We start from the raw sequence: 27,983 nt of genomic DNA, 5'->3' as shown, positions 1-27,983 counted from the left end.
GATAAGAACTTATTTGTGAAAAAGAAGAAGATGATGAATTCTGTGACTTGAAAACAACAAAAATGTTCAGGGAGGCTTTTGTAATTCACAGTTTTAAAAATTGACTAATTTTAAAGCTGATCATGTGCAACAGAGCACACTGGCCTCTTAAGCACTGGCACAGTCCAGTACGGGTGATACAAATCCTTGATCTTCTAAACCATAACTTCTGAGGAGCTGTGTTCTCCAGAAGTGAAAATGGGTAATAAAAAGCAGGTCCTGTTGCTTAGCTGATGACTGAGTGTGAATAGAAAGTGCTTGCAGATTTCTCTCTGAAAAAGCCTGGGAGAGGGTGCTGTATATTTGTTAGATGCCTTCTGGAAAGGCCCTTCAGTGTAACCTCTGGGGAGCGGAGCGGGCCAGGGATGCTGAGACAGAAAGGATGGAAAACGCAGACAGTGAAGGACATCTCAAGGCTTCCAATAAATAATATAAAAAGATACTGGAAGCCTGAAGAGAAGTTATTCTGGAGGGGGATGGGTTTGGAGGGAACTTATGCTCTTGCTATGAGCTTTCTAGGAGCTAGAATTACAATTCCCAAATTAATAAAATCTCAGGAGGCAAGAAAACTGTAAGAAGTGTATGTAGTTTTACATACAGAGTAGGAAACTGAGAGCATGGAGAAAAGAGGCAAGCATAAGAACACTTGAAATTATAAGTGTAAAGTTTAATAAAAAACAAGGATATCTAAGTACAAATTATTTTTCTATTGTGCTAATCCTATTTTCTTTCTTATTTGCATATAAATTGCACTGTTTGAACCTGAGATGCTTTAAATATTGGCATAGTTGAGCCTGGTTAGGTGTTGCTACCTCCATTTTAATGTCATGTTTAGGCTTGAATGAAACCCTCTTAACTGGGCAGAGCCAAGCATTTTTGAGTTTTATTAAATCCATACAAATTTTTGATTAAAATATTCATTTAATTTTCATTTGTGCTTGTTGTCAGAATAGCTCAACTTTGTGCCTAGGGTCGCGTATTATTTGTTCAGTTCTAATACTCTGCTTAGTATAAACACAAATGTAAAGGTTATCACTCCCCAGAAGTGTGTCAAACTTGGGAGGCAAACAGGAAATCACAGGATTTTTAATGTCATTCTGCAAATTAGTAGGTTTGTACATGCTGTGGGAGAGGTGGCAATTTCAGAGGAACTTGACTGAAGGGAAGAGATGTTTGAAGCTTGGTGGGAGTATGGGGTGGGAAGATAGGCAGGATATGTCTTGTGGACGAAAAAAAAGATGGGAAGTAAATGAGTTTATATAAAGGTTGCTGAGGCTGATACACTAATAGAACATAAACTGAGTAGGAACATGGTAAAAAGCTCCATCAAATATTTACATTTTTGATGTTGGTGTTCAGGTACTGTGTGGTGTTAAGATGACAGTGGTGATAGGAATAGGGTTGTCGTGGACCTGAATTTAAAATTATGTCCATTGCTTAAGGAAAGGATAATTTGGGGAGTACCTTTGTCTCTTTTGGGGTATTTATTTCATCTACTACTTCTTCTCTCAATTTCCTATTTTTTTCATTTGCTACTGCTCTACCTTTAAAATACTTTTAATGACAAATCTTACTCTGCAAGCAAGTCACATCATCTACCACTGTTTTTCTTCCTTAAGATTTTTCTAGCATAGAGGCTCCTAACTGTTGTAGATGCCAAAGCCTTCAGGCATGTTTCTGGGAAGCATGATATGAATTTTATAACCCCTAGACACCAGTCACTGCAGGTTGGGGGGGTGCTTGTTTTTATGCCAAAGTCTGGCAAAATCTCATTAGCTAATTGTTTCACTTGTGTTTTTGTAGGCTTTAACTGCTGACTTTCCCCCTCCCTGCTTTTTATGAAGGGGGTGGTCTGGTTCAGTGGGACTGTTCTCAACTATTTTGTCAATTTTTAGAGATTCTGTATGTGTTACTTTCCTGTCTGTAGACTTGAAACTCTATTTGTGAAATTATCCTGTTCAAACATTAGTGCACTATTTAATTACAAAACATTATCTAAAAAATAAGCAAACATAGCCTTTTAAAATCTTCTTGTAAATGTGAAGCAGGAACGGAGTTTACCAAGTGTCTTTGTTTTTTTAAAGGTAGTCAGATACCTAATTTGTTTTTAAAATTTGTCAAAACGGCATCAGTAAGTCCAAAGTCAGGTTTTGGGAAAGTTACTGGTTTTTCTTTAAGAATATTAGTAAAAAATTGTCATACGAATGGAAACATTAAACTGTTAAGTAGTGCCTTCTGAACTAAAAGCTGTTGTAAGGAAATCATAGAATCATAGAACAGTTTGGGTTGGAAGGGACCTTTAAAGGTCATCTAGTCCAACCCCCCTGCAGTGAGCAGGGACATCTTCAACTAGATCAGGTTGCTCAGAGCCCCGTCCAACCTGACCTGGAATGTTTCCAGGGATGGGGCATCTACCACCTCTCGGGGCAACCTGTTCCAGTGTTTCACCACCCTCATTGTAAAAAATTTCTTCCTTATAGCTAGTCTGAATCTACCCTATTTTAGTTTAAAACCATTACCCCTTTTCCTATCGCAACAGGCCCTGCTAAAAAGTCTGTCCCCATCTTTCGTATAGGCTTCCTTTAAGTATTAAAAGGCTGCAATAAGGTCTCCCCGGAAATCTTATGTTTGGACATAAAACCACACCAATGTAATCCTGACTATTTATATTTGGGAGTAGAAAGGAATTATCCTTTTACTCAGTACTAGAAGAATCATTCCCAGCTCACCTGATTGTTCAGCTTGGTGCCTTTGAAGAGACTTCACATCGACTCTGCTGGTGAAGAGGAAGAGCGTGTGATGGAGACTCACTTCACCCATATGAGTTTCATTCCCTGTCAGGGAGATTTTGCTGAAATAACTACATTTCATTCTGCATACAAAGCTGTAACCTTGTTTCACTGCAGTCAAAGGATAGAGATGTGGGCTCAAAAGCAAATTAATTATCCACTAACGACTGAATGGGACGTTGTGCGTAAACAAAAGGCATTTACCTCATACTCCATTGATGCATCATGTAATAAATGTGACAGTTATGGCTTTTTGTCTTATCTCTCTCTTCCTGCAGTGTCCATAAAAGTGTTTCTCACTTGTAACAGATGGTCAGAGCACAGCTTTGAAATTTATCTGGAGATGAAGCCCTGTTGATTTCATTAAAAGTGAAGAGTTTTCATGCAGATGGAGGCAAGGAGGGATTTATTGTTCTTACAATTCTGATGATGAGGTATTTCATACAATGCCTTCCTTTCCTTTTTGCTTGCAGGTGATGTGCCTTCAGGATTTCTTTGGCGATGATGACATTTTTATTGCATGTGGACCAGAAAAGTTCCGTTACCAGGATGATTTCTTGCTGGATGAAAGTGGTAAGAAGATGTATTTTTTAAATGTTTACAACCAGACTAGAGGGCAGATTTCCATAGCATGCTAATTAAGCCAAAACCGTATCACCTAAATTGATTTCAGAAAGAGGATAAATCTTTTTATTCTTTAAATTCTGAATATTGGAAATAAGAGGTAACTGAAAGCAACAATAAAGCTTCCAAGGGAAACATATCTGCCTATGCAGCATAAAACTTTACTTCAGCCTGAATTTCATATACCATAGGAAGTAGTCATGTGTTTGTTGGAACTCCTTTTTTGCAAGGTCGGTCTTAGTGTTTTGTCTTTATTTTCTCTTTGAAATTATTCTGCTTCTTTATCACAATCTTTCAACCTCACAGTTCTTACAATTGAGATTTAGATAATGCTTCACAGGTAATATGATAAAAGAAGATAGATACAATTCTGTAGGGAAGATAAATATAATCAGCAAATGCAGACAAAGTCATCTGAGAAAATTCGGGGAGTTCTCTGTTTTCTCAAAGACTGACTAATACAATAATGTAATCAATGTACGTAATCCTCTAAGGAAAATACATGTTTGATTTGCAAATACCTTTATTGTTACAAAGAATATTCCTAACTTAGGAACCACAGTAGTAAGGAAAAAACCCTATAAGCTTTCTGCATTTGGAAAAAAAAAAAAAAAAAAAGAGCTACCACTTAAGTTGCATTTATTTTTGCGTAGAGCAAGATGCAGCAAAGGTTTAGTGCACCTGCATTCTCTGTCAGTCCAAGGTATGTTTGTAATGCATTGGTATTAACTCCTCACATCTTTTTTTGAAATATCAAAGGTCTCAAAGAACAGCTGACTGAAAAACCAGTCAGAAAAGAATTTATTACAGTAGTAACTATTTCATAATCATCGTGTGCATGCTTGTTTAACTTCACCACTTCACTGGTTTTGATGCAAATATACATTCAAAATGAAAGATGGTGCAATTGTATTTCCGTGACCAACCTGTGAAACTGGAAGGTTTCTTGGTTTACCTGGATCCAGACAAATGCTCCATTAGCTTGTGTAGGAGCAGAAGCAGCCAGCTTGCGCAGACCTTACGTTGTGAGCTGAAGGATGAGTCTGAAAAAGGAGGTACTTTTGCTACTGGGCAAGGGAATGACATTTTGTATCAGGCACAGATAGAAGCAAGCACACATTCCGCCTTCCTCTAGAGGACCTTATAATATGGAAATAAAAATAAAATAGTGTACCAGATTTACTCTTTGCAATAATGAAATTGCTGTAGTTGCCACTAAGGTAAAATGTACTAACTGTGGGAAAGTAACTTTAGCCATCTTTAGGACAGGAATTAGAAAGGTAAGGGGGACATATTTGGGCAGCAGGGGAGTTTCCCAGGTGGCAGTGTGGCCAGCACGGCCGTCCTTGCCTTTAATGAGAGGAGAGCCAGGTAGCTGACTGCATAGTCTGGATTCACTTGTGTCTCTTATCTGAAGGATGACACTGGCGGCTGCCCAGTGTCTCCTCACTGTGAATCCTGCGGCAGTTTTTACAGTGCTGACTCAGGGAGAAGTGCTGACAACAGATTTGTCTAAATCCCTTTTTGAAGTACATAGCTCTTTTTTGGAGGTCTCGTGTCAAAGTACAGACATAACCTGACTGTGCCTAGTCTTTATTTGTCTGACATGCCATCATCTCTTTGAGTAAGCACTGTCTTTCTCTGGAACATTGGTGCTTAAAACCATATTATGCTGAGCTGAAAAAAAAAAGCTTAAAATCTAGGCTGAAAATACTTTAGCAATTTGTTGTGGTGTATACTTTTCTACTAGGTAAAGATTCAGTGAACATTGACTGTTTTGACTACAGGAGGGAAGAAAGAGCAGAAAATCATACTCCAGACTATGTCTCTAATTCCTTTGCGAAGTGTACATCAACTTTGCTCTCTTTTTTGGGGGAAGTTTGGTATCAGAAAACTTGTTCAGGTTGCTTGCCATGAATAGCTGATGTACCAACTGATATGGATCTAGTCAGCCTTCTCTGAGGTAGGAGCAAGATTTGGAGAGAGAATTAAAAAACAACTGAGCTTCTAACTTGTTTTGCTTGGCAAATGAAGTTTGTGTGATCACACTGTGTGTCTGTGTGTTCCTCATAGTTAATCTAAGAACATTAAAATTATTAGTAAGTGCTGTCCAACTGTGCAAGGCTTGGAAAGCTTGTCTCTGCTTCCCTGAAAAGCAGCTTGAAGCAACACTATGTTAGTCTCTGTCACTACATCCCTCGAGTGTTTCCCACTTTCAGCCAGATGATGAGAATAACATTTAAGGTGTTGCAGCTTAAGGAGTAAAGAAAAGCAAAAATTGAAGGTGGAAAAGAAAAGTAGAGAGAATAAATACTTAAACAATCAGGGCTCTGGACTTTTGGGAATTACTTATCAGGGAGGAAGAATGCCCTTGTTCTGTGGTCTGGGTTCAGAGCTCCTGATACTAGAGGCAAGCGAGAGACAAAGTTTCTGGGACGGGAAAACCAGTCACCTGTACTGGGATTCATTTTAGCTAACACTAGGTATCAAGAGAGTAGGTACCTGCAACTGGGCCAGTCCAAGTAGGTTTCTTTCCCAGTAAATAAAACTTAGACCTATTGACAAGGTAGATGGTAGATGTTTGATTGACTCAGTTGAAGGTGGATGTTTAGAACAATTCATGTGAATTATGCTCCAGAAACGTCTGGTTTGCTTTTGTAAAGGGATCTATATGCCTGATTTAGCTGTTCTTATCTACATTGTATTTCTCTAAAGTTGCTGAAAAAACTTTTTGGATGAGATTGATTCCACCCCATCAGAAAGGAAAAGTCTAAAGACTCATCAGTCTACATTGTTCCTAGTCATCTTTCTTTATCCTGCTCCCATGGCTTGCTCCTAGCACAGGATAACACCTTCTAAAAGCCATAGAATCAGAAATTTAGAAAAAGTCTACAAGTCAGTGAATCAATCTCCCTGTCTAAGCGTGGGATTAACATTCCCCATTTCATTTCTGACATACTTGTCTAACATGCCCCTTTAATGCCTCTGATGAGGAGGAATCTGTAACCTCCCGAGGCGTTCTGTGCCAGTGGTGAACTCTGCTCACTGTTTTTCAGCTATCTTACCCCAGATTCCCTTGCTATACATGAAGCCCATTACTACTTTTCTTATCTACTGTGAACATGGGAAACAGATGATTCCTTTTTCTTTGAAAAAATCTATGGATTGCCATGAGCCTCATCAATTTTCTCTTCTTTAGGCTGAAAATTAGTTCAGCCTTTCTTTGTTTTGACTTCAGGCTCAAACCTGTCCTTGAAGGAGGGAGTGTATTCCTTCTTTGTATCATCTCCCTTCTCTGTTTTATGTCTTTCAGGAAGAGACATTGCATATCCCTTTGGCAATCAGTTAAGAAAAGTCAGTTAATTAGGGATCCATCAAAGAGAAAAACAAGCAGTCGGCACTAGATATTGCGATTTCTTCTCTCTTCCTTGACGTACAGATGGTTTTCATATTGAACACACTGTTTATCGCATGAAATACAGAATCAATAGGCACAACCCTCATCATAATTCCTAGCAGTCATCTCCATATCTGACCTAATCGATAGATATGATAGCTACACGTGCTTCCATCAAGAGAACTGCAGCTGGGACATGAAGATGCATGGGAATGACCATAAAATTAAGAAGTAAATACTCCTTGTTTGTCAAGCATCAGTGGTGATGCTATTTTCATAGAAAGTTTTTGTGGAAAATGTAAGCACAAAAACGTAATATTAATGAAGGACACATTACATCAGCCAGCTTGTAAGAAGAAAAATTCCTCAGTGTAGAATATGGCAGTGGCTGCTTCAGGCATTGTTAGCTTGCAGTTCTGGAATCTTTCCCAGAAATCCCAGGTTTTCTTTAACTGATGGTGGTTCAGTTTTCAAAGAAGAGAAGTCAGAGGATGGTTTTCTATAGCCCTCAGCTGCGTGTTGGCAGAGATTAGGGTTTAAGGGCCACGCTCACAAAAATATTTGCAATCAGCTATTATTTAGACACCTAAATAGGATTTGGCAATGTAAGTAACTCATGGGATTGGCCCCAAATGAGAACATCTCCTTGGCTTATACGGATATTTCTTTCTTAGCACTGTAAAATATGAGAGTTTTTGAGGCTGGCAGTATCAGACTTAAATTTTTAAAAATCGAATTATTTTTTATGTTTAGTTAATGTTGGCTGAGTGCTTTGGAAGCTTAAGAGCCACACAAACCTAAGTATGACAGAATTCATCACATACTGAGATGCATCATGTAAAAAGGCTGCAATCTCGGCTGACCAAAGCCAGTGTCTGCCTCCAAGCAGAGCGTAACCAACATAGAATGTCTGGATGTGAAAACAACTGCAGATCGCTTGTCAAGAGCACATATTACTGTTATGGAAACAATGACGAGAATGACTCTCTTCTAGGGGAGAATTAAGACTGGAATCTTTGAAACCTAATTTCACTTTGACTTTGCTGGCCTGCGTTAGCCCTCAGCTCAGCATCTCTGTGCCAGCAGCGTTACTGCTTCATCTTGCCAGCAGCAGACAAGTTGCCAGGAAAATCTGAGTCCTGTGCCGTCCACATACGTGTGTGTGCGTGTGGAGGCATACACACGCATCTGATTCAGTAACTGCGGTTAAGGTCAGGAGTCTCATGTTTATCCCTGTTAATAACTGTCAGGTTTCTGTAACCTCCATTACTCTGTCCTTCCTAACAGAGGGAGGAAGGGGAAATTGGTTATAGTCCTCGTCTACCCTGATTTATAGGACAGAGACTGATGTGTTAAGCAGCTTTTGGCTGGACTTAGGAGTGGAGAGCATGCTGGCTGACTTGCTCTGCCCTCATCAAAAACTCGTGCTTTGGCAATTGGAAAGTAATGGTGGGGTTTGGGGACTTTGAGATATAACTTTGCTTTCAACAGAGGCATAAATATAAAGTGTTCCAATGCAGTGTGATATTTTCAAATGTCAACAACTGCTGGGCCTTGGAGACAGATATTCTGTGTACGAGGCAGAGACAAACTAAGGCAGGAGGGACCAGTCCTGTGGCTGTGTGTACCATTTAGACTAATGGTTCAGAAAGGGCAGAAGGAAAGAAGCTGTTTTTCCTGTGGATTTGCATCCAGTGCCCCCTTTATTCTCCTACTCCAAGACCTCCAGTTTCATCTCCACCCTCTCATCATGCCTTAGACATTTGCACAGTACCCTCAGCTCCCTCCTGTTCGGCATGCCACTGCTTGTCCTTGTTCCCTTCCTCACAGTAAGGACGTTAACGGGGTCTCTCTTTTATCCAGCAGTGTGACAGTTTCACAACTTTCCCCAAACCGATGGGAATATCCCCTCACTGAGACCACCATCGTCCAGCCAGGCTGGAAGTACCTCCCTCCCTCGGCCCGCACGCCAGGCTCGGCTCTGGCTGCGTGGAAGTACTCGGCTGTATGGTAGCATGCGAGTGACTTGCTTGTTTCTGTTGTGTTAAACTCTTAAAAGGAGAATGCTGATCTGCAGTTAAATACTAAGAACAGGCTGTTAGAGTGATCATCAGGTGGCTGTTAACATAATATCATGTGGCGTTCATTAAATAAAATCTGTAGTAACGCTTGAGTCGAATGAGCTGTTCACATGAAAAATGCACTCACAGAACTTCAGTTTTTTTCTACACGGGATTTCTCTTTTAATATTTGGCTTTTTTACAGATATGTTCTTGATTACGTAAGCCCATTTCTTTATCTGTTGTCTGCAAGCTATTTGCTTTGAATATTCTCTACTCTGTCTCACAGGTCTACTTACTTGAGACATTGCTTCTCACCTTTCTGCCTAGGCATCTCTAGCAGTGAAAGTTTGGTCACTTAAATCATAAATCTTTGCTCCCTCCGGCTGGCAGATTTATAGACACGAATAAGGACATTAGAGCTTTCAAGAAGATTACATACGTGCTTTCCAGTCCAGATTTGCACTGAAGTGCCTCTCTTCTTTCCCTTCCCCCGCCTCCTCACCATGCATGCATGTATATTTGCATAGTTATCACTTTTCATCAATGTTGCTATGAAAAAGTTGCCTGTATGTATAACCAGGAAAAATCGTGATCACTTAAAACTTATAAAACAGTCTCTCATTGAAACTAGCCAAGCAGTAAGGCTGCAGTTGATGCTAATTCACTCTGCTCATTGAACCAAATGTTCTTCAATATGTTTTCTGCAGTATTTGCTTTCTCTGATGTCTGTTAAAAATACCATGAATGAAACGCCATCCAATAAATTAGACATGGTGGAAATTCCCACTTCATTTGCATGAGGAGTTTTGAGTGTGCATATTCCTTCAACATTTTTCCATAGTAAAGCTGATTTTGGATATAAAAATACTAAAAACTTTGGGTCCAAAAATATCAAGCATTTCTCAATAATATGTCAATATTAATTGAAATGCATTTTTATTGGGAATTTGTAATATAAAACTTCAGCTTGTTTTAAATAAAAGAAAAATTGTTATTAAACATCATCAGTATTATTATCTTAATGTACAGGAGGTTTTACTTATAACAGGTAGTGTTAATATGTAGTTAATAGAGTAGACAGAATGTGTTTATTGGTTTTGTATAGTTTGATATTTTTGCTCTTTCATTTTATTTTTGTGTTGTAATTTCTTGAACTGAATCTTGCCAGGGAAATATTTAGATTAATCAGATTGGTTCAGGGGAAAAGATTTTTCTTACAACACATTTTAAGCTAGTTTCCCAAACTATGAACATCTCAGTCGTATATCCAAATGGAAAGAGTGCAATTCCAATTTTTATGACCAGTTTTATAAACAAACTTTCAGTTCTGGGGGAGTAATACAGAAATTTGGTAGATGTATCTTGGCATTTGAGTTCTTAATTTGACTGTCTCATATCTCTTCGTTCATGGAAGTTGCTTTATTTTACAGCCTTTGAGCCTAGTCCACAGTTTGTATAATACTCCATCGTAGACCACAGGTTGAGTTTCGAGCTTGTATGTTCAGTCTGTATGCTCAGAAGATGGTAGCTTCCAAAAGATCAGCTTCCTTTGAGTGCTTTTTAGGAGAGACTTTATCTTTGACTTTTCCAGTGCCGGTGATGATGGAAGCAGCAGATAGTAGCTGTATATTATAACCCCCTCCACCGAGTCTGTTAAGTAGTATGGTGACAAGCGTAGAGGAGTTTAACATCAGAGATGTTTAGAAATCACCTTTCCCATATGTTTATTTTTGTACTTTTCCTTGTCTTGTTAATTAGCTTGGTAAAGTGGAGTGTACAGTGTTGGTAATCTTGGCAAGTATAATGGTATTTTTTACAGTTTGCAGTTCCTTTCCAATGCTGGAATCTGATCTATTTCTGAAAAGATGTAGCCTGTAGTCCTATTGCAGGAGATTGTTTGGGTGAGCAACATAGTCCCATTTTCTCCAGTTATTACGAGTTTGAATGAGACAGCTTTGAGATGAGTAGTTCTTGTAGCGTCAGTGCTTCATTATTCAGTTTGAGAACCTGAACGAACTGTGCCGTCTGCTAAACTGTACTAGGATGTGCCCTGGAGACCTGCCTCTCTGTTGGGTAGTATGGTTGTATCAGAGAGATTTTGGATTGAGATTAGACTCTACTCATCATCAATAAAATTGGACTGACTTGTTAAATTGACCATTGTAATTTTCTACTTATCACACTAAATACAGGCCCTATACCTGAAGTTTTGTCATGTCTTGAGTAAGTGTGTGCACACTTTTTCAATGCCAGAGCTGTCCACAGATTCTCTTATACTGGCAAAATCTTTTGAAAAGAGAATAATTATTCAAAATCCAGAGTTCATTATCTTTTAGAAGGCAGAAACTTTCTGAAGGCATATGAGGAAAATGTATTCATCCTTAATATTCATTAAAGGCCTTTTTTAAAAAAAAATCTTATCAAACACAAACCTCAGTACAGCAGCTGAGAGAGAATCAAAACCAACCTGGATAATATTTCAAAGTGGTAAAATCAGAAACTGGGTACATCAGTGACAGGTATTCATATTTATATACTCATACATATTTAGTGAGATGCTGTGTATACAGACACAAATATATCAAGTATAAAGGGTTTTACTGTCCTGCAAATACAGCCAGTAGAAGAATTCTGTGTAATGGCTGTGTTGGTCTGCACCGCAAAACTGATGGCTCACAATATATGCTGCAATAGTGGTTCAGTGCTGTTATTTTCAAAATGCAACCTACAGAAATTTCCCATTGAAAAGCTCAAAAGTGTTACCTGACAGTTCAGGTTGCTTCTGTGAACAGTCACCTTCGAATAAACTTTTTTCATAGCATAGCTCCCTGCAGGAGGACTGGATGCTAATATTATGCATAAAGTAATCTAAGGCTGAGTAATCATTAGGAAGTCTCATGTTGCCATGGAATTGAACACCCGTAGGTGGTAGGTCATGGAGCTCTGATTTGAATTCTTTTATTCTTCAGTCAGAGCTTTTTTTAAATTTTGATCTAGAGGAATTGTAACACTTGGGTTTTTTTCTTTTGGAGGACAATCTTCTAGGGACTTAAAATTTATTGAAGCAAGAAGGGAGCTAACCCGAGATCTCATTCTTTTAACTGAAGGACCTCGGTCAAGGCAACTTTTTGGAAGATTGCTAATTATTCCTGATAGAGTGGAGGGTGGTTAGAAGACAAAGAAATTTAAATCGCTTAGTTTTTCTTGTTACTCTGGAATAGGAAAGAGAAATTTTTCACAGCTATTTAGAACTGTTAAGATTGTCTAGCAAAAATGGGAAGACAACTTACAGAGCGAGGCAGTTTCTGATGAAGACACCATGTTTAGGAAGAAAAAAAATCCTGTAGGAGAACAAATTTGATGAAGCTTTATAAAAACTATTTCTGTCTTTAACTTTACATGCTCTTTCTGTTTTGCAAGCACATATTAATGTCTACAGAATAGGTGACTTGAGAAAATGGAATAGACTGATTTTTGCATAGCAGTTGCTGTACTGCAGGGCTGGAAGATAGGATATATGGTTTTCTACTTAAAAAAAATGAATTGGGGAACCATGGGGAATACATACCAGGGAGGCTAACTTTGGGATCAGATAAATTACTTGAAATGGTCATTAAAAATAGAATTCTTAAATTCATACGTAAGCATTTAATAATAAGGACAAACCCTACATAAATAAAACAGGACTGATTTTTTTAAAATCACTTTGGGAAGGACTGTTCTCCTGAGATTCTGCTGGGAGTCTGCTGGGATCACAGCTTAGACTGGATGCAGACAGACAGCTGTGTAGTTTTTACCAGCGGGAGAAATACTAACGTATTATGAGAAGCTTTAAACTTCCTAGATGCAGGTTAGATACAAAATGCTGCTAATGGTAACTGGGAACATTTATTCCATTTAGATTTAGTGCTGTTAATAGTAATAATATTACAGAAGAGCTGTCTTAGAGCATTAGATGTTGTAATCGTATGTTGATTTCATTTATGTTGAATAGAAGATTAAAGAAAACCAAACCAGTCCAGAAGTTAAGGTTTTTTTATATTAAGAGAGAACACTTTGAAAAATCTAGAGAATTAGTCAGTCAAGTCCATTGGACTTAAGCGTTTGGGGACTTGAACATTGGAGGAGGTTTGGAATTTCAACCAAAAAGCAACCCAAAAGCTGTCTTAGGTTTGCATCTGTCCAAAATATATTGGTAAGGATCCAAACTCAACTGACAGAAAATAAAAAGCCTAAAAAGAATTGGTCAGTAAAGAAGTCTATACCAAAACCTACACATGAAAATGTTCACATAGTCACATTTGCCAAAATTATGCTGATTTTGACCTTGCAAAAGAAATTAAATTAGATAAAGGTTTTAGCCAGATGAGGAGATTTAGAAAAACCCAAACAAACAAACCACCATGAACTGAAGTCATGATACAGTGTAGTAATGACAGATCTACTATTTCATTATTTTGGCCTATGTTTTCAGAAAAAATGAAATATAGAATGGGAGAAAAGCACCCTGTCTAAACAGAATCTTTGGAGAAATGAAAATTACTGTCCCAGAGAAGAACGCAGAAGTTCAGTCAGTTGCAAAATACATCACGTTGTGCAAGTAAGATCTGTCACTGTTGAGGAAAAAATAAGTTTGTATATGCTATTAAGACAGTAACAGAATTTAACACTATGCACCTTCCTGTAAAGCAAAAGAAACTGATATTAGTAAAGCTTGTCTGTCATTTCTTTAATGATCTGATTTCCCATACTCAGTAAAAATAGGCTCTTTGAGTTTTCAGATAGGACATCGGCCTTATGAATAAACTCATCTGTAAACTTCAAAACACTCCTGAACAATCTCTGAAATATGCTGTGATATACAGAATGAAAGATGGTTTCATGGGCTATTTCCAGCCTAACATGCATTTTCAATCTGCAATTATTTAAACCTTCTCAGAAGAAAAAAAAAAAAGTCATTGGGATTTTACACACCTCAGTAAGTGTTGTGGTGTTAGCAGATGTCCTTAGTAAAGCCACATTTTCCAGATATCCCGCTGTTAGCCTATTGCCAGGATGACTCAGCCTGTTTACTTTAGTTTTATCTAAATAATTATAGCAAAATTTAATTGCCTGAACCAGATAGCGTTCAAGGAGAACCCATTAATATTAGAGGCAAAAGCTGCCTAGGGATTTTTAAATTAGAGACAGTCCTGGAGTCCTTGGTATTTTTTAACTTAGGAAACTAATTTCTGGATATTCTGTTGATAGGTAAAGCAATGTTGCAGTAAGTCTGCTGCAGCCGAAGGCAGCGGTACCATTGTGGAGGTAGAAGAGGCAAAAATGTGGGTGGGCTGGCAATTAAATGTGCCTATAGATGGCAGGAGGGTTTTGCTGCCCACATTGCAGCACAGCTCAATGTGCAAGGCATGTGTGTCCAGGTGTGAATGTTGATTTAATGTCGGCGTATAAAAGTGTTTTGCTTTAGTAAGAGTGTGGTATTTAATTGTTTGGTGCATGAGGATTTTGTCTGTAAAAATATACTGTTGAGGTGCTCCGTATTGTAGTAAGTTTGTCTGAAACTCCAGTTCTGCCTTTTTTCCTGTATCTATTTGTAGACTCCTTAGGCTCTGATTGATTTGATATTTCTCTTAAGTCACAGCTCAATATTTTTTCTTGTGTGTATGAAAATTTGATAAAAACATTCAAAATCATTAATATTTGACACTGTAGGCATTCTTTTTGTTAAGGGCATGCCAAGTAAAGTTGTTATTTTAAATAGCCGTTAGAATACCAGGTGGTTTTATTTCTTCAGACAACATCACTTTATGGTTTTCTTCTTTAAAAATTGCTGCCTACTAACTTTCAATACTCTTATTACAGGCAGATTTGAGACACTAACTAGAAAAAAAAAATCAGTCTGTAATATTCTGAATTCCTTGAGGTATGTTAAATAACTTAATTTGCTGCAAGAGAGCCAGTGTGTGCCTGTTTAACTTTCTTTAAAACCAAACCTACTGCAGTGGACACTTACATAACAGCTTGTGTTTAAATGGAACAAAAATATGGTTGTTATACATTCTCTATTTTTTTCAACAATGTTTTGAAAGTTTCATCTCCTTTTCCTACCCATTACAAGCAACCTACACCTGCTTATGTGTTCCTGCCAACCAAAACCAAATTCAGACCAGTTACACAGGTCTGAATTTGGAATAATTGCATTCTTTAGGGAAGTGTGTGATTGGTGATTGGTGAATTGGACTAGATTTGGATACAGCTTTTCACAGTGAAGACAGAGGAATGGTGTGAAAAGAGCCTACAGCTTTCCCCTCCCCCCGCCATGATATAACACTCTGTTTTAAATGTATGGATGGATGATGTTTTGTAAAGGACAAGATGAGAGGAAAACCTGCAAGAAATGCAAAGTAAACACGCCAGTAATTTCATAGTAAGTATTGTAGGTACATAGCAAGGTAGTACAGAATAGCCAACATTTTTGACAGGGTTCCAAAGTACCTGATATTCTTGTCATGGGCAAGTCTATAATTAGCCTAAAACCCTACACATTGGTTGAGCTATACTGGGTACCAAAACCAATGACTTCCTGGTAGGCTAAAATAGTCTGATTCTTACTGGCACTGGTCCACATTTTCCGCCTCCAAAACAAGTGTCCTGATATTTTGCATGGAGGAATGCGAGAGTCATGAAACTGAAGAGGTAGGAAGCAAGAAGGAGCATGTGTCTACAGTCTGGTAAGTAAGGACATACATCAGGGAGAAAAAGCACTTCCATTCAGCTCCCTCCTTCCTAGGATAGTTTGCAGTATCTGTATCCACCATCATTTATAAGCAAAAATAACATAGACATTAAACCTTAGTTGTCATCTGTTTAAGTTAGTGTCCTAATTGCCAGGTAGCAGAACGAGGCACCGTTGCAGGTGCTCTCGCTCGCTTGTGCTGTCCCCATTGACTGGCACAGCCACATCTCATGTCACTTTGTCACCCAGGTGAACCCCAGTCTTGGGAACCTGTTTTGCATCTGTGAATCCACTTCAAGAGTGAAGGAACCTTAAACTTTGGAAATGACAGTCCAGCCCCAGGAGGCTTCAACCTTTCTCAAGTCGCATCCATAAACCACAATGCAATAGGCATAGCTCCTTAATCACGCCAGTACTTTCAATTTTGTATTTATAGGTATCTTTGTTCTTATTATCAATGAACTTTAACTTAGTCATTTCACATACATTCAGTAAACAGTGATCTTCGGTTAGTACGATGCCTAGTTTTTTAGTGATAGTATCTGAGTGACAAACAGAATTTAGGGTTACTTTTACTTTTAAGACTGATTAAACAATTTCCCTCACGCTATGTGAAATAAATATTTTTCTCTGAGTTCTTAAAATTGCTTCTAGAGTTTCATGATCTACCCCTATATTTCATGTTTCTCTGTGAGTCAGACTGCTTTGTTAGCAGCCCTTTGTGAGCCTATATCCAATTTTAAGTAATTTCTATTGCAAAAAAAAAAATTGAGTAGAAAACTGTAATTTGTAAATTACTTAAGAATGACCATGTTTCACATTACATAATCACATCTTGTCCAATAAGAATGTCACTACAGCAGTTATTTAACTGTTCTTACAACTCACTGGGACATTAACATTGCAAAGAAGGATTTCCTTATGAGCTAGTGTTGTACAGGTAGTCCAAAAATCTGTTACAGGTAATTTGAGAAACTTGTGCCCAAGCATTAAAAGAAGAAAATAAAAAGAGTCCAAACCTAACACAAATAGTGTGCTGTTATTCCTTTTCTACTTTATTGTATTTAAATATATACCTTACTCTTCATCTCCCCATTTATGCCTAGAGTTTCTAGAGTCCAGATCAGGTTGAAAGATGTAGTTTGCATTTAAATTTCAGAACTTTTTGGGCACTGGTAGCATGTGGCCTTACTAAAAGACATACAATTCTTGCTGCATTGCACTTGTGTTTGGTAACTGGTCTGAAGAGTGAAGTAGCTTTGGAAGGAGCAAAGCCTTTGTCAGTTAATGTCAGGGTTGAGGGTTTCATAAAGGGATTGAAGAGTTGATGTATCAGCAGACTCTTTACACAGGAACCATGGTTATTCATGAGCTCTGATGCTGAGAGTCGTATCAGTTGCTGTGTCTCTGGACTCCAGAACTGTGCTAAAAAGTTTTCAATCATCTCAAGTGCCCCAAGGATTTGTGGAGAACATGCTTTTTTTGTCATCTTGATCCTTTCCCTGGGTCCTCTGTTAAGCATAGCCTTCTCAGCCCCAGAGTTTGGTTCTAGCTGAGGTCAAAGTGGTTAACTCCCGTTGAAGAAGTGATGCTGTAGTGTTCTAGCTAAAATAAGAGGTTCCTTAATACTGTGTGTTTCTGTGTTGTGTTAGAGGTGAATCTAATGAATAGCTTTGTTATGAGATTTTGCATTCCTTGGATTTTTATTGTGTTGATCTCTAATATAATTTGCATTGCATTGTGCTTTAACAGATTTCATCTTTAGAGAGATAGGATATTGAGTATTTCCTTTTCTTACTTTTATGATGTCATTATTTCCAACTGAATTTGATCCAGGTGCTTATTAGGTATTTGGAACTCGTTATAGATGACGGGCACTTATGGATGGAGATACAGCTATATATATCAGGAATTGCTTGTAGTACAGAGGTACAATAGGACTTCTTTGAGTTGTTTAAAAGTAACTAGAGTATATGGGTACAGTGCAAAATAGGAATCTTTGTGAGCTCAGGTGGGATATTCATAAATATTCTTTATGTCTCTCTTTAAAGAGAAGGACAAATGCTTCTAGCCTGAGACTGTGCCAGGTTAATTCTTTCAAGATCTAATACATGAAATTACAGGGTATGAAACACCACAGAGAGACCTTGCAGATTATTGTGTTTGTCACAGTCCCTTTCACACCATTCATTAAGAATGAATTCTGAGTGAATTAATGATGCTGGAAATAGACAGATCTTGTTGAAGTGGAATATCTTGTTGAAAGAGATAGATCTTGTTGAAATGGGAGACCTGAATAAGGAGGTTCAATGGTTATTATCAAGAAAAGAGAGGCATATATATTGTTGGTAATGGAAACTGCTTCAGGGGATGTTTACCAGCTTGTAGGAAACTCTGTTTCTGAGATGGAAGCTCCATGGATAGTTACTTGTTCAAATGATATTGCTGCAGTCGAATGTAAGTGAGGTTTCCTTTTTAAAGTACATAAATAGTCTCCATTAAGCTACAGGCATTTTGTTAGCTTTTGGGAGTTTTTGCACTTTGAAGAGGGCTTTGCCTGCATAGCGTAGGGCAGCAGCCTTATTTCTTCCAGCAAAACAGTCATGTGGAAGATTTAAAAGAATGCTTGCATTCTCATAACTCATGTTTCAAATTATCGGTACTGTATACTGAAGACAACTTGTATAGTTCTTACTGCTGTCCCAGAATATTGACATCCCTGTGGGTTTTTTTTCTTTATCATTGGAATGTATAAGGGGGATGCACCTTCTCCAGGCTCTCAAATGGATGGCAACAGACCAGCTTTCTGTGATGTGTAGTAAATTGCAATACCTACACCTGTGTTTTCACATTAGCTCTTCATATAGTCTTTATATATTTGAATGGAACAATGAATCTCACTTTGCAACAGTACCTGAAGTTGTTCAAGAAAGAATAGAATAGAATAGAATAGTTCAGTTGGAAGGATGTGAACATTCCTGCTTTCCTAAGAGACCAAGCTTCTGAAACACGTTTTCTGCTTATATGGCAAGTTTGGAAAATAAGTCCCTTGTGAACATAATTTGATAAAGAATGTCCATGATGAATAAGATTATGTTAGCAAGTTAGCTATGACAGAGTTTCCAGATTAGCAGTTTCTCTCCTCAGCAGATAACAGGGAAAACTTCTAAACATGCTTACGTTATAATCACAGAATGGACGCTTTCTGAATGAGATTAGAACATAATTCTCCTTTAAATGACCCAGAAGTCCCTTAAGAGAGCTTACCTTTCTTCTGAACAGCTTGTAATTTTACCTGCTCTTCCACAAGTGTTCCTAGCTTTGGTGGCCAGTTTCTTCCATGTTTTCCAGAACTTTCTTTCCCTCTCCTCCCCCACACATATGAAATAGCCTTCCTGGACTCATCCATAAGACGTCTGTTTCAGACCTTTCTTCAGTGATATTACTTATCTTTCTTCTGGTGAACCTCATGATACAGTTAGGTGGACGGACAACTGAAAATATTTGGTGCTTATCATGAGGGGCAGGTCTTTTTCTCTTCCTTTAAATAACCTACATAAATATTTCTCAAAACTATTGAAAGCTGCTTCCATGTCTTTATCTCCCTTTTAGAAAATATTTCATGATGCTCCATCAAGTTCAGCATGTCCTTTTTAATGACAATGATACTTTAAAATACCATTATTCATCACTACCTGCAATGCATAGGGCTGTTCCAATTTCAGGGCTCTGTACAAATTCGGGCAAACATCAGTATTCGAATTACACACGGGCTTTTTCATGTCTGTGAGAAGGCTGACATGAAACTCTGGAATCATAGAATCATAGAATGGTTTGGGTTGGAAGGGACCTTTAAAGGTCATCTAGTCCAACCCCCCTGCAGTGAGCAGGGACATCTTCAACTAGATCAGGTTGCTCAGAGCCCCGTCCAACCTGACCTGGAATGTTTCCAGGGATGGGGCATCTACCACCTCTCTGGGCAACCTGTTCCAGTGTTTCACCACCCTCATTGTAAAAAATTTCTTCCTTATAGCTAGTCTGAATCTACCCTCTTTTAGTTTAAAACCATTACCCCTTGTCCTATCGCAACAGGCCCTGCAAAAAGTCTATCCCTATCTTTCTTTCTTATAAGCCCCTTTAACTATTGAAAGGCCACAATAAGGTCTCCCCAGAGCCCAGGATATGATTGGCTTTCTGGGCTGCGAGCACACGCTGCCAGCTCATGTCCAGCTTTTCATCCCCCAGTACCCCAAGTCCTTCTCTGCAGGGCTGCTCTCAATCCCTTCATCTCCCCAGCCTGTATTGATACTGGGGATTGCCCTAACCCAGGTGCAGGACCCTGCACTTGGCCTTGTTGAACCTCGTGAGGTTCACATGGGCCCACTTCTTGAGCTTGTCCAGGTGTCTCTGAATTGGTCTTTTCCAATGTACCCTTTAAACCTGTGGCTCCTTTCCATTACACTCCAGCAAGAAACACAGAACAGAATTTGGCATGTGGGACACAATAAAAAATACAGGATGCTAAGTTCAATGGCTATATGAACTTTCACAGATTAGTGATGCCATTGCAAATTCACAGTAACAAACAGTTCTAGCCCGTTTCCAGACTTGAGTTTAGAAAACTATTCCCAGAAGGACAGCAGATTCCCTAAATCTTGAGTACTTATTTCCTAAAATCACTTCCTGGAAGATGACTTGAGTGGTCTGTTCAAAGATCATCGATCACATTCATCATGTGGGTTAGTCCTTTACTCCAAGTCTGGGGAAAGGATGATTTGGGTAGTATACATGGGACATCTGAACATGTTTCTGTATGATTCTGTCTAGCCATCTCAATACTTCTTTCCCTTACTGACAGATTCTTCAGGACAAAGATTGCATATCTTTGTGAGTGTGGTTAGCACCTCTTATATGTGGGAACAACTTCAGTAAACTAGTAAACACCTGGACATATAAGTTTAATGTAATTCGGTATACTGTGATGAGATCTGACGCAGCAACTGTGCATGCATTGAGAACAGAAGTGAGAGAAAAAAAGATCCTCATTCCAAAACACGATTTTTAAAAGTTTGAGTGCATTCTTCCCACTGCAGCATACACTTGCTGTGCATTTATTATTAGAAGTAGCGTTGCTGTCAGGCCTCCCACTCGGAAAGTGTTTAGATGCCACATATTTTGTGTATTAGAAGTGCCTAACGAGGCAGAATATGTGACTGCCACCATTGCTACTGTAGTTGAAGTTGGCCTTATTTTCTTTAAAGTTGCCTGTGATTTGCAAACCCAGTAATGAAGAAGGAAAAAAGACACAAAATGAAACTGTAATATATATCTCCTGGGTATTTCAAAGCCACAGAGAGCTAATTAAAATCTCAGACTTAAATATCTGATCCTTGGGGGTATAAAACAGTGCATAGGTTAGCTAGAAACCATAACTTCACAGATAAACAGTGGCAAAATAAAAACATAATTGTCTGGGGCCAGTTAACTTGGGTGTTAGTAGAATTTTATTTGAATAGCTGTTGGTTTATACATCTGAAAACTGTCGTTTATTTTTCCAGCATTTGCATATATTATCTGTGTTGTTAGATACATTTTTAAACATCTCTTTTATATAAGCACATGTAAAAATCCAAATAAATGCTTCAACTAAAAAAAAAAAAGGAAAAAACCTCTCCAAATCCAAAGCACTATGTAATAATACTGTGCAAATATTAAGCAAATTGGGCTCACAAATGTTAGGGAATTCACAAGTTATGGTTGCCTATCAAACTGTGTTTTACTTCATCATTATTTGGTTCCCTCAGTGCTTCAGCGTGGCTATTTCCTCTTTCCTCTGCCATCCCTTACAGGACAGTGCCAGGAGTACAAAATAGTGAGTCTCCAGCTCTCCTTTCCGTGTCTGGAATAGCAGTAGCCTGTGGGTATCAGGAAGGGAAATTGGAAAGAAAGTCCAGCTTCTCCCCTGATAGCTCCAAGTGGGAGATGCTCAGTGGTGGTTGTACAACATGGCACACCTAACCATGCGGTCAGTGGGCAGAAGCTGTAGTGAAGATGAGTCCTCCATGATGCAGGCAGGATCTTCAGAAAACATCTCTGTAAGGTCTGAAGACTTCTAAAGAAGTCTTTTAATCACATGAAAACACTTCTAGAAGTTTGTATTTTGTCCAGAGCTTTGCTTTTCTGTGTAGCTGTGTAAATCACAGAAAAACTAAACTTGATCAGTGAGAAGTTTTATGGAATCAGGTATTTTTGGGTCTGTTCCAGTCCTGCTTCCTCTGGTTTATTTAACCCGATAAATAATAAACTTTCCCCTAACTGTCTCTAACTTTTGGGAATCAGTTGAGGACTTATAAGTTGAGTAAATCAGCCTGAGGACAGACAGTAGGCATGGAAGATTTCAATCCACAGTTAAAGTTTTCATGAATTTTCATAAGCAACTGGTAAACAACATTTTATAATGGGAGGTATCAAGCAGCTTCAACTATAACATTGAACTGAATGTTCAGATGAAGTGAACTGTAATGTTCCACTTAATGTAATCTCAATAATGTGTTTTGCAGTAGAAAGGAGGGCTCATGATGTGGTGTAGGCAACATTATACATGTAAGTTGCCAAGAAACAGAAGTTCTTGGCACCAAATATCTTACCTTTTAAATGTGGCAATGTGCTAAATGTGAGTCACAGAACAGAATAATTTAGTGTTTCTGTATGCATTTCTTGACATGCACTTCAGCAGAAGTACAAAATTCTAAAATTGCTATTTTATTTTAAAAATTTATCTTAAATAGTGCTACTAATTACAGCAACGAGAGAACCATTGTGTGTTTTACATTGGGATATCTGTTAAGCATGGTGCCTGGAGAACAATGCAGCTGTGCTATCTAGGACTTCTCATGCAATTTTTAGCCTGAGGGTCTAAGTCCTCACAAAAGTCAGGTGCTCAGAGATGTCTGAACATATAAATCATCAAAGAAAAAAATTTAAAAAATCAATAGAATTTGCTGGACATCTTTTATGTCAAAGAATTTTATGAAAATGTTCAAAAATTTTCAATGTGTTATCAAGATCTAGGAGTATGAGCTGGTTTGGGTAAAAATAAATTAAAAAATATCTGTATTATTAAAATATTTTATCTTTTATGACTTTATGAAGGAAAAAAAAGTTTTAGGTAGCTTGATGTTTGAACTGTTCAAGAAAAGGTCATTTTAAAAGTAAGTTACATTGAGCTAAAAGCCTTTGAAAGATGTAGAAATGAGAACGTAAGTTAGAGCCATGCAGATCATGTTATTAAATCTGAGGCCTGAAATTTGAGGCAATCCTGGCATTTGGTTTTAAGCCAATAGACATCTTTAGACTGAAAAAATAAGTTACATCTGGCCTTCTGCTGAACGTCTGTCTTTAGTACCCCTTCTCCTCATACTGCCAATGTATATATTGCAATACGGCATGCATTTGAAACAACGAAAATTAGCTCTGTGATGAAAGGAGACTGTGTTTTCTAACACAATGTGACTGCTAATGGTAGACTTCAGCGAATACCTGTGGCAACCCAGCAGATTCAAAATAACACCAAAAGCAGTCAAAAAATGGTATAATAACAAGAACAGCAATAGAAAACTTGATGTTTGCAGTCTTCTTAACTTGTACTCAGAAAGGGAAAAGACTGGTATCTCTCTTACACTGCGATTCCGTCTTTGCCAGGACACCACTGTTCTAACAGCTGGCACTGGTGGTCTTCCCCTCATGTGATCTTCTCAAGTTCTCTATTTGTGGTCATTTCCTTGTTCTCCAGCTGCAGCCCCAGTGTTGCTTGTGTTATTTCCAACCCATCAAATGTGGTTTCTCAGGGGTTCCTAATTGTCCATTCCTGGCTGGATCGCAAAGCCTCTGCTGCATCCTTCTTCTTTTTGACCCTTTTCAGATTCCACACTGTTGATCACACTTTGCACAGTAACATCTTCACCGTTAACTCCTGTATTTTCCTCTCCCAGTTTCTCTTCCTACTCCTTCACTGCTTCAGTGTATCATCACAAAAACAAACAAAACCCCCTCCTACTCCTAGGGAAGAGGGGAGAGAGGTGATAGACAGAATAAGCCTCAAGATGTGATAAGATGCTGGTAGACAATATTTTTGTTTCTGGCTGAGCAGTGCAGTTAAGGATGCTCTTCAAAATTGTTACTGAGTCAAAGCTTCTGTGTCCTGGAAGTTTCTCGGGAATGCCATTTCTTAGATCCACTTCATTTTAAGATATTACTGATCTTTGAAACAAAAATATCCCATGCCCCTTTCTTCTTACTGACAAAAACTAATTTGTTGGAAATGTGAAAATGGAATTATGGGAATATGTATTTATGTTAATGGGAGAAGCTCTATTATATCAAGGTCTTTCAATGTTTTCTTTTTTCTTCTTGTAACTCTTAAATTAGATTGGCTCTTTGTTATCTTCTGTGCTTTGACTTTGGTGGTCTTACATGTTTGGAGTGACCACCAGGATTTCCTACTTATGCTGGTGGCTCTGCTTGTGGTAGAAGCAAACTCACTGTCAAAAAAAGCAGAAACTTGATTACAAGTTTGGAATATTTGATGAAGGTGGATATTTAGGCATTCACTCATACCTGTTAAATAGGACTTATTTCCAAATTTCATTTTTTCTGTCCTGTTCAGAGTAAAAAAAGAAATAATCAAAACCACATAATTAAAAACAGCCCTAAAATATCATTGCAGAAATATGTATTATGATTTATTTAAGAAAAGATGGGAAAAATAGGAAGTCTTGTTAGAAGGTTTGTGTACAGCCAAATACAATCCAAGAGGAACATCATCAGGTAGTATATATTGTCATAGTCCCTTCATAGTAACTCAGTTAAAACGAAGATGTACAAGCTGAGAATGTGCACTGAAGTGTGCATATTAAACATCTGCTGTTTAAAAAAAAAAATCTAAAAATATTTGGAGAGTGAAATAAACTGTGAAAAGTCTGTTTTCTATTGTTTTCTCTTTTAAGACATTTAGCCCTCTAGACCATATATGTAAAGTTGAAAATATATCAAGGTCATTTAATTACGGAAACCATAAAACCTAAGATATAAGATATGGTATTAAAAGAAGGCTATCTGCTAAACCAATTCAGTCAGTTTCTTTCAGGTGCTCAATATGATGTACAGGTAGAAAGTTATGGAAATTCCAAAGAAATGAGGGGAACAGTTTTGTAAAAATGATGGAAAAAAAAATTGGTAGGACTGGATTGCTTCTTGGTTTGTTTTTATAGCATGCTTTGAGAATAAGTTTTCTTTACTGATGCATATGCTAAAAAATCCTTTGCTGCAGCCTCTCTGCATTGCTTCCCAGAATTTGAGGATGAAATACATAGCTTTGTTTTTCATACAGGTTTATTTTAATAGAGGTGCAAAATTACTAGGTTTTTGATCAGGTAAACTTGCAGAAAAATTACCCAGCTTAGGGAAGGTCAAGCTTCACTAGGGTGAGTGCAGGGGTTCTCATTATTGTGTGCAACATGGCTTTTCTTACTTCAGGTCATGCAGCTGATAGTTTTTGAGGTGAGTCTCATAATGTGAATCTAGGCCCTGTATCTGATAACAGCTTAAACAAATTGGTTAGTATTCTTTCCGTGTAAGATGAAAAAGGGGAAAACAGATAAGACTGTCCCTTGTCTCCTTTGTTGCTTAGTAGATTGTAGAATAAATCCAGATAAGTGAAGCATAAGGCTTTTGCTTTATGTAGGTGTTCTCCACTTCTATAGTACCAATACAGTAAAATCACCACATATTTTCCCACCCCCTACGTGCATAAAGAAAAAATAGCTTATGCCAGAGATGTAAAATTAATCTTGTGGAGATCAGCAGCACGCTGCTATGCTCAAATTCTATTGCTTCCATAGAGATTAATTTTCCATTTCAAATTGCTAGGGGAACGATAAAATATTTAGATACCTACGTATGTAGAGATCTTTTGTTGGATACAATTGTGTCCAGTTATAGAAGATCTGCAGTTAACTTTGGGGACTGGATCTATGCAGATTTAAAAAAAAAAACAAAAAACAAAAAAAACCCCAAACAAACCAATGCTAACATCTAAAATTAATGCTGTAGAACTTCCCATATTATTTAAACTAACCTTCAGATTAAAATGAAATTAATTGCTCATTTGCCATAGTAATAAAAAGCAATGTGTTGTATTAAACCAAGGATGGATGTAGAGTTCTATTGATCTAAAAAGCTTCCTCACCAAGCTGAACTGGAAAAACAATGCATATCTCTTGTATAACTTCTCCAGGTTTTATTAGCTCCTTTACTCTCTCCATGGTGTAATTTAGCAAAAGAAAATGTAGCATGCAGCCTCTCGAGATACATTAACATGTGGAAAGTTGTGCAGAGATAGACAAAGATAACAGATCAGACCAAATTCTTTATAGTCTTCTTTGAACTACAGTCCATCCACAAAAGCCTTGCAGAAATTCTCCCATGGAAAGGGAGAATTTCTTCCCAGGTTCATCCCTGCCTATTCAGGTGATATTTTATTTCTGCCTTTTCCCTCCAGTATAGGAGGTGCAAAGGAACCCAACTTTGCCGTGACAGTTGGTGCTACGTACTTCACCAAGACTCTGGTATCGGTGGTAGAACTTCACACGTCCAAGTCATACATTTAAATTTCTGTCCCCAAGAATCACAGTTCTCCATGACTCCTTGACTTTCTCCTGTCCTGGCTCCCATGCACTAACCTCTCCTGTCTTAAGAGAAGTTTAATGTTTCCTGTGAATTTTCTTCAAACAAAGAGTCCATTATTTAATCCAGTGCACCCAGATGTTCCAGTTGGACTCTGGGAGGGGGTGGAGGGTGAAGAGGAAGCGAGAATCAGAAACAGTAAAACTTTCATAAATGGCTGTTCTGTTGTTATGTCTTTTGAAAATGGAGTATGCACCCGCTGTGTTCCATAAACACATGCATTGCATTAGGTACAAGCCAACGCATTTCATTCAAGCACATCTAAATATTAGAGGGAAACCAGCAAGGAGTTATGGTTGCAGGGAAAAATTAGGGGGAAGAAGAAAGAGTTCTGCCTAGTGCAGTTAGTAATAACTTGCTTGGTAGACATTTATAGGGTAATATTGAAGAGCAAACAAATGTAAGTCATCTAATTAGGCAATTGAGAAAAAACTAGCAAGAATAAAAAAAAGAGGAGCTGAAGAAGATATGTGCAGCAACAGCTATAAAAGTGTCTGTTGAATTGTTCTTCATAATGAAGAATGGGGAGTGCAGTATCTGATTTACACAAGGTTTCTCTCAAGTTACAGAATGCAATAGTTGTGCCAGTGTAAAACTGGGAATTATGTTGGTGTTTGCATTTGGCATGCTTTGCGCAAAATTTCTGAGTGGATGTTTGTAATGGTTTGTCATTAGTGGATGTATAACTCTTTCTCATAAAATTATTATGTTATCCTCACCCACAATGAAGTAAAATAAAACCTATCGGTCAGTGTATGTGTGTATGCTACCATATTAATAATAATTTGCAGGATGATAGAGATTATTTCAGCTGCCTAATTCAATATGGGAAGTCAGGGAGATCATAAATCATGGAACAAATTATCTTTTCTCTGAAAAGAGAGTGAAAACACTGCTGTTAGATTTATGTGAATGGACATATGCTCTTGCACCTAGCTGTTCTGAAAGCAAATTAGTCAAACAGTTTTCCATACGGATGCATTTGAATTTTCAGATCAACAGTTACAACAGCATTTATACTTTTTAGGGGTCCTTCTTCATTTTTTGTTGTCATGTCACTCATTAAATAAATAGATTATTTTAAAACCCTTTAAATTCCAATATTTTTTATTCTAAATTATTTGCTTGGCTGGTAGACTTTGAAGTTTGCATACGCCAGCAATTTCAGTAGCTTGAAAAGTGATCACACATCAGCTCAGCTGTAGCAATTGTCCGTGTACACATAATTTAATTTTCTTCTATTGTAGGCTCGGCTAAGCCGTGTTGCATTAACTCACTTTTACCATGCATATATGCATATAATTGCTGTGACTCAGCTGACACTCAGTAACTCGGTAAGCTGCAGTAACCTGATCATCTGCTTGAGCCCTTTTTTTTTTTTTTTAAATTACTGTTTTAAAACAGACGTAACGAAGTTTCTCATTTCTTTTGCTTCTTAAAGATACTGTTTCTTTTTTGATTGGGCATGGATCCATTTTTTTTGTGTAGTTGGATCAGCCAGGTTCTGCACATTAATTTGGGGCCACAAAGTGAGAGGGGTTACAAAGACCTGTGTCCACAGCTGCAGCTCATACTGCTGTGAAAAGAGAAGT

At 38.0% G+C, this 27,983-nt stretch overlaps 1 protein-coding gene across 2 annotated transcripts in view; it reads left to right on the top strand.

Annotated features, from left to right (window-relative positions):
* Positions 1–27,983, top strand: part of DCLK1 (doublecortin like kinase 1) — a 251,971-nt gene that overhangs the window by 128,416 nt on the left and 95,572 nt on the right. For both annotated transcript variants that reach the window (XM_050905630.1, XM_050905638.1), the window contains exon 4: positions 3,302–3,401. In XM_050905630.1, the coding sequence (XP_050761587.1) occupies positions 3,302–3,401 (100 nt within the window). The remainder of the gene's footprint in view (positions 1–3,301; positions 3,402–27,983) is intronic.

Source organism: Gymnogyps californianus, chromosome 1 (genome assembly GCF_018139145.2).
Source record: "Gymnogyps californianus isolate 813 chromosome 1, ASM1813914v2, whole genome shotgun sequence".
NCBI classification, from domain to species: domain Eukaryota; kingdom Metazoa; phylum Chordata; class Aves; order Accipitriformes; family Cathartidae; genus Gymnogyps; species Gymnogyps californianus.
The sequence above is the reverse complement of the archived record's forward strand: the minus strand, read 5'-3'. Positions and strand labels throughout refer to the sequence as shown.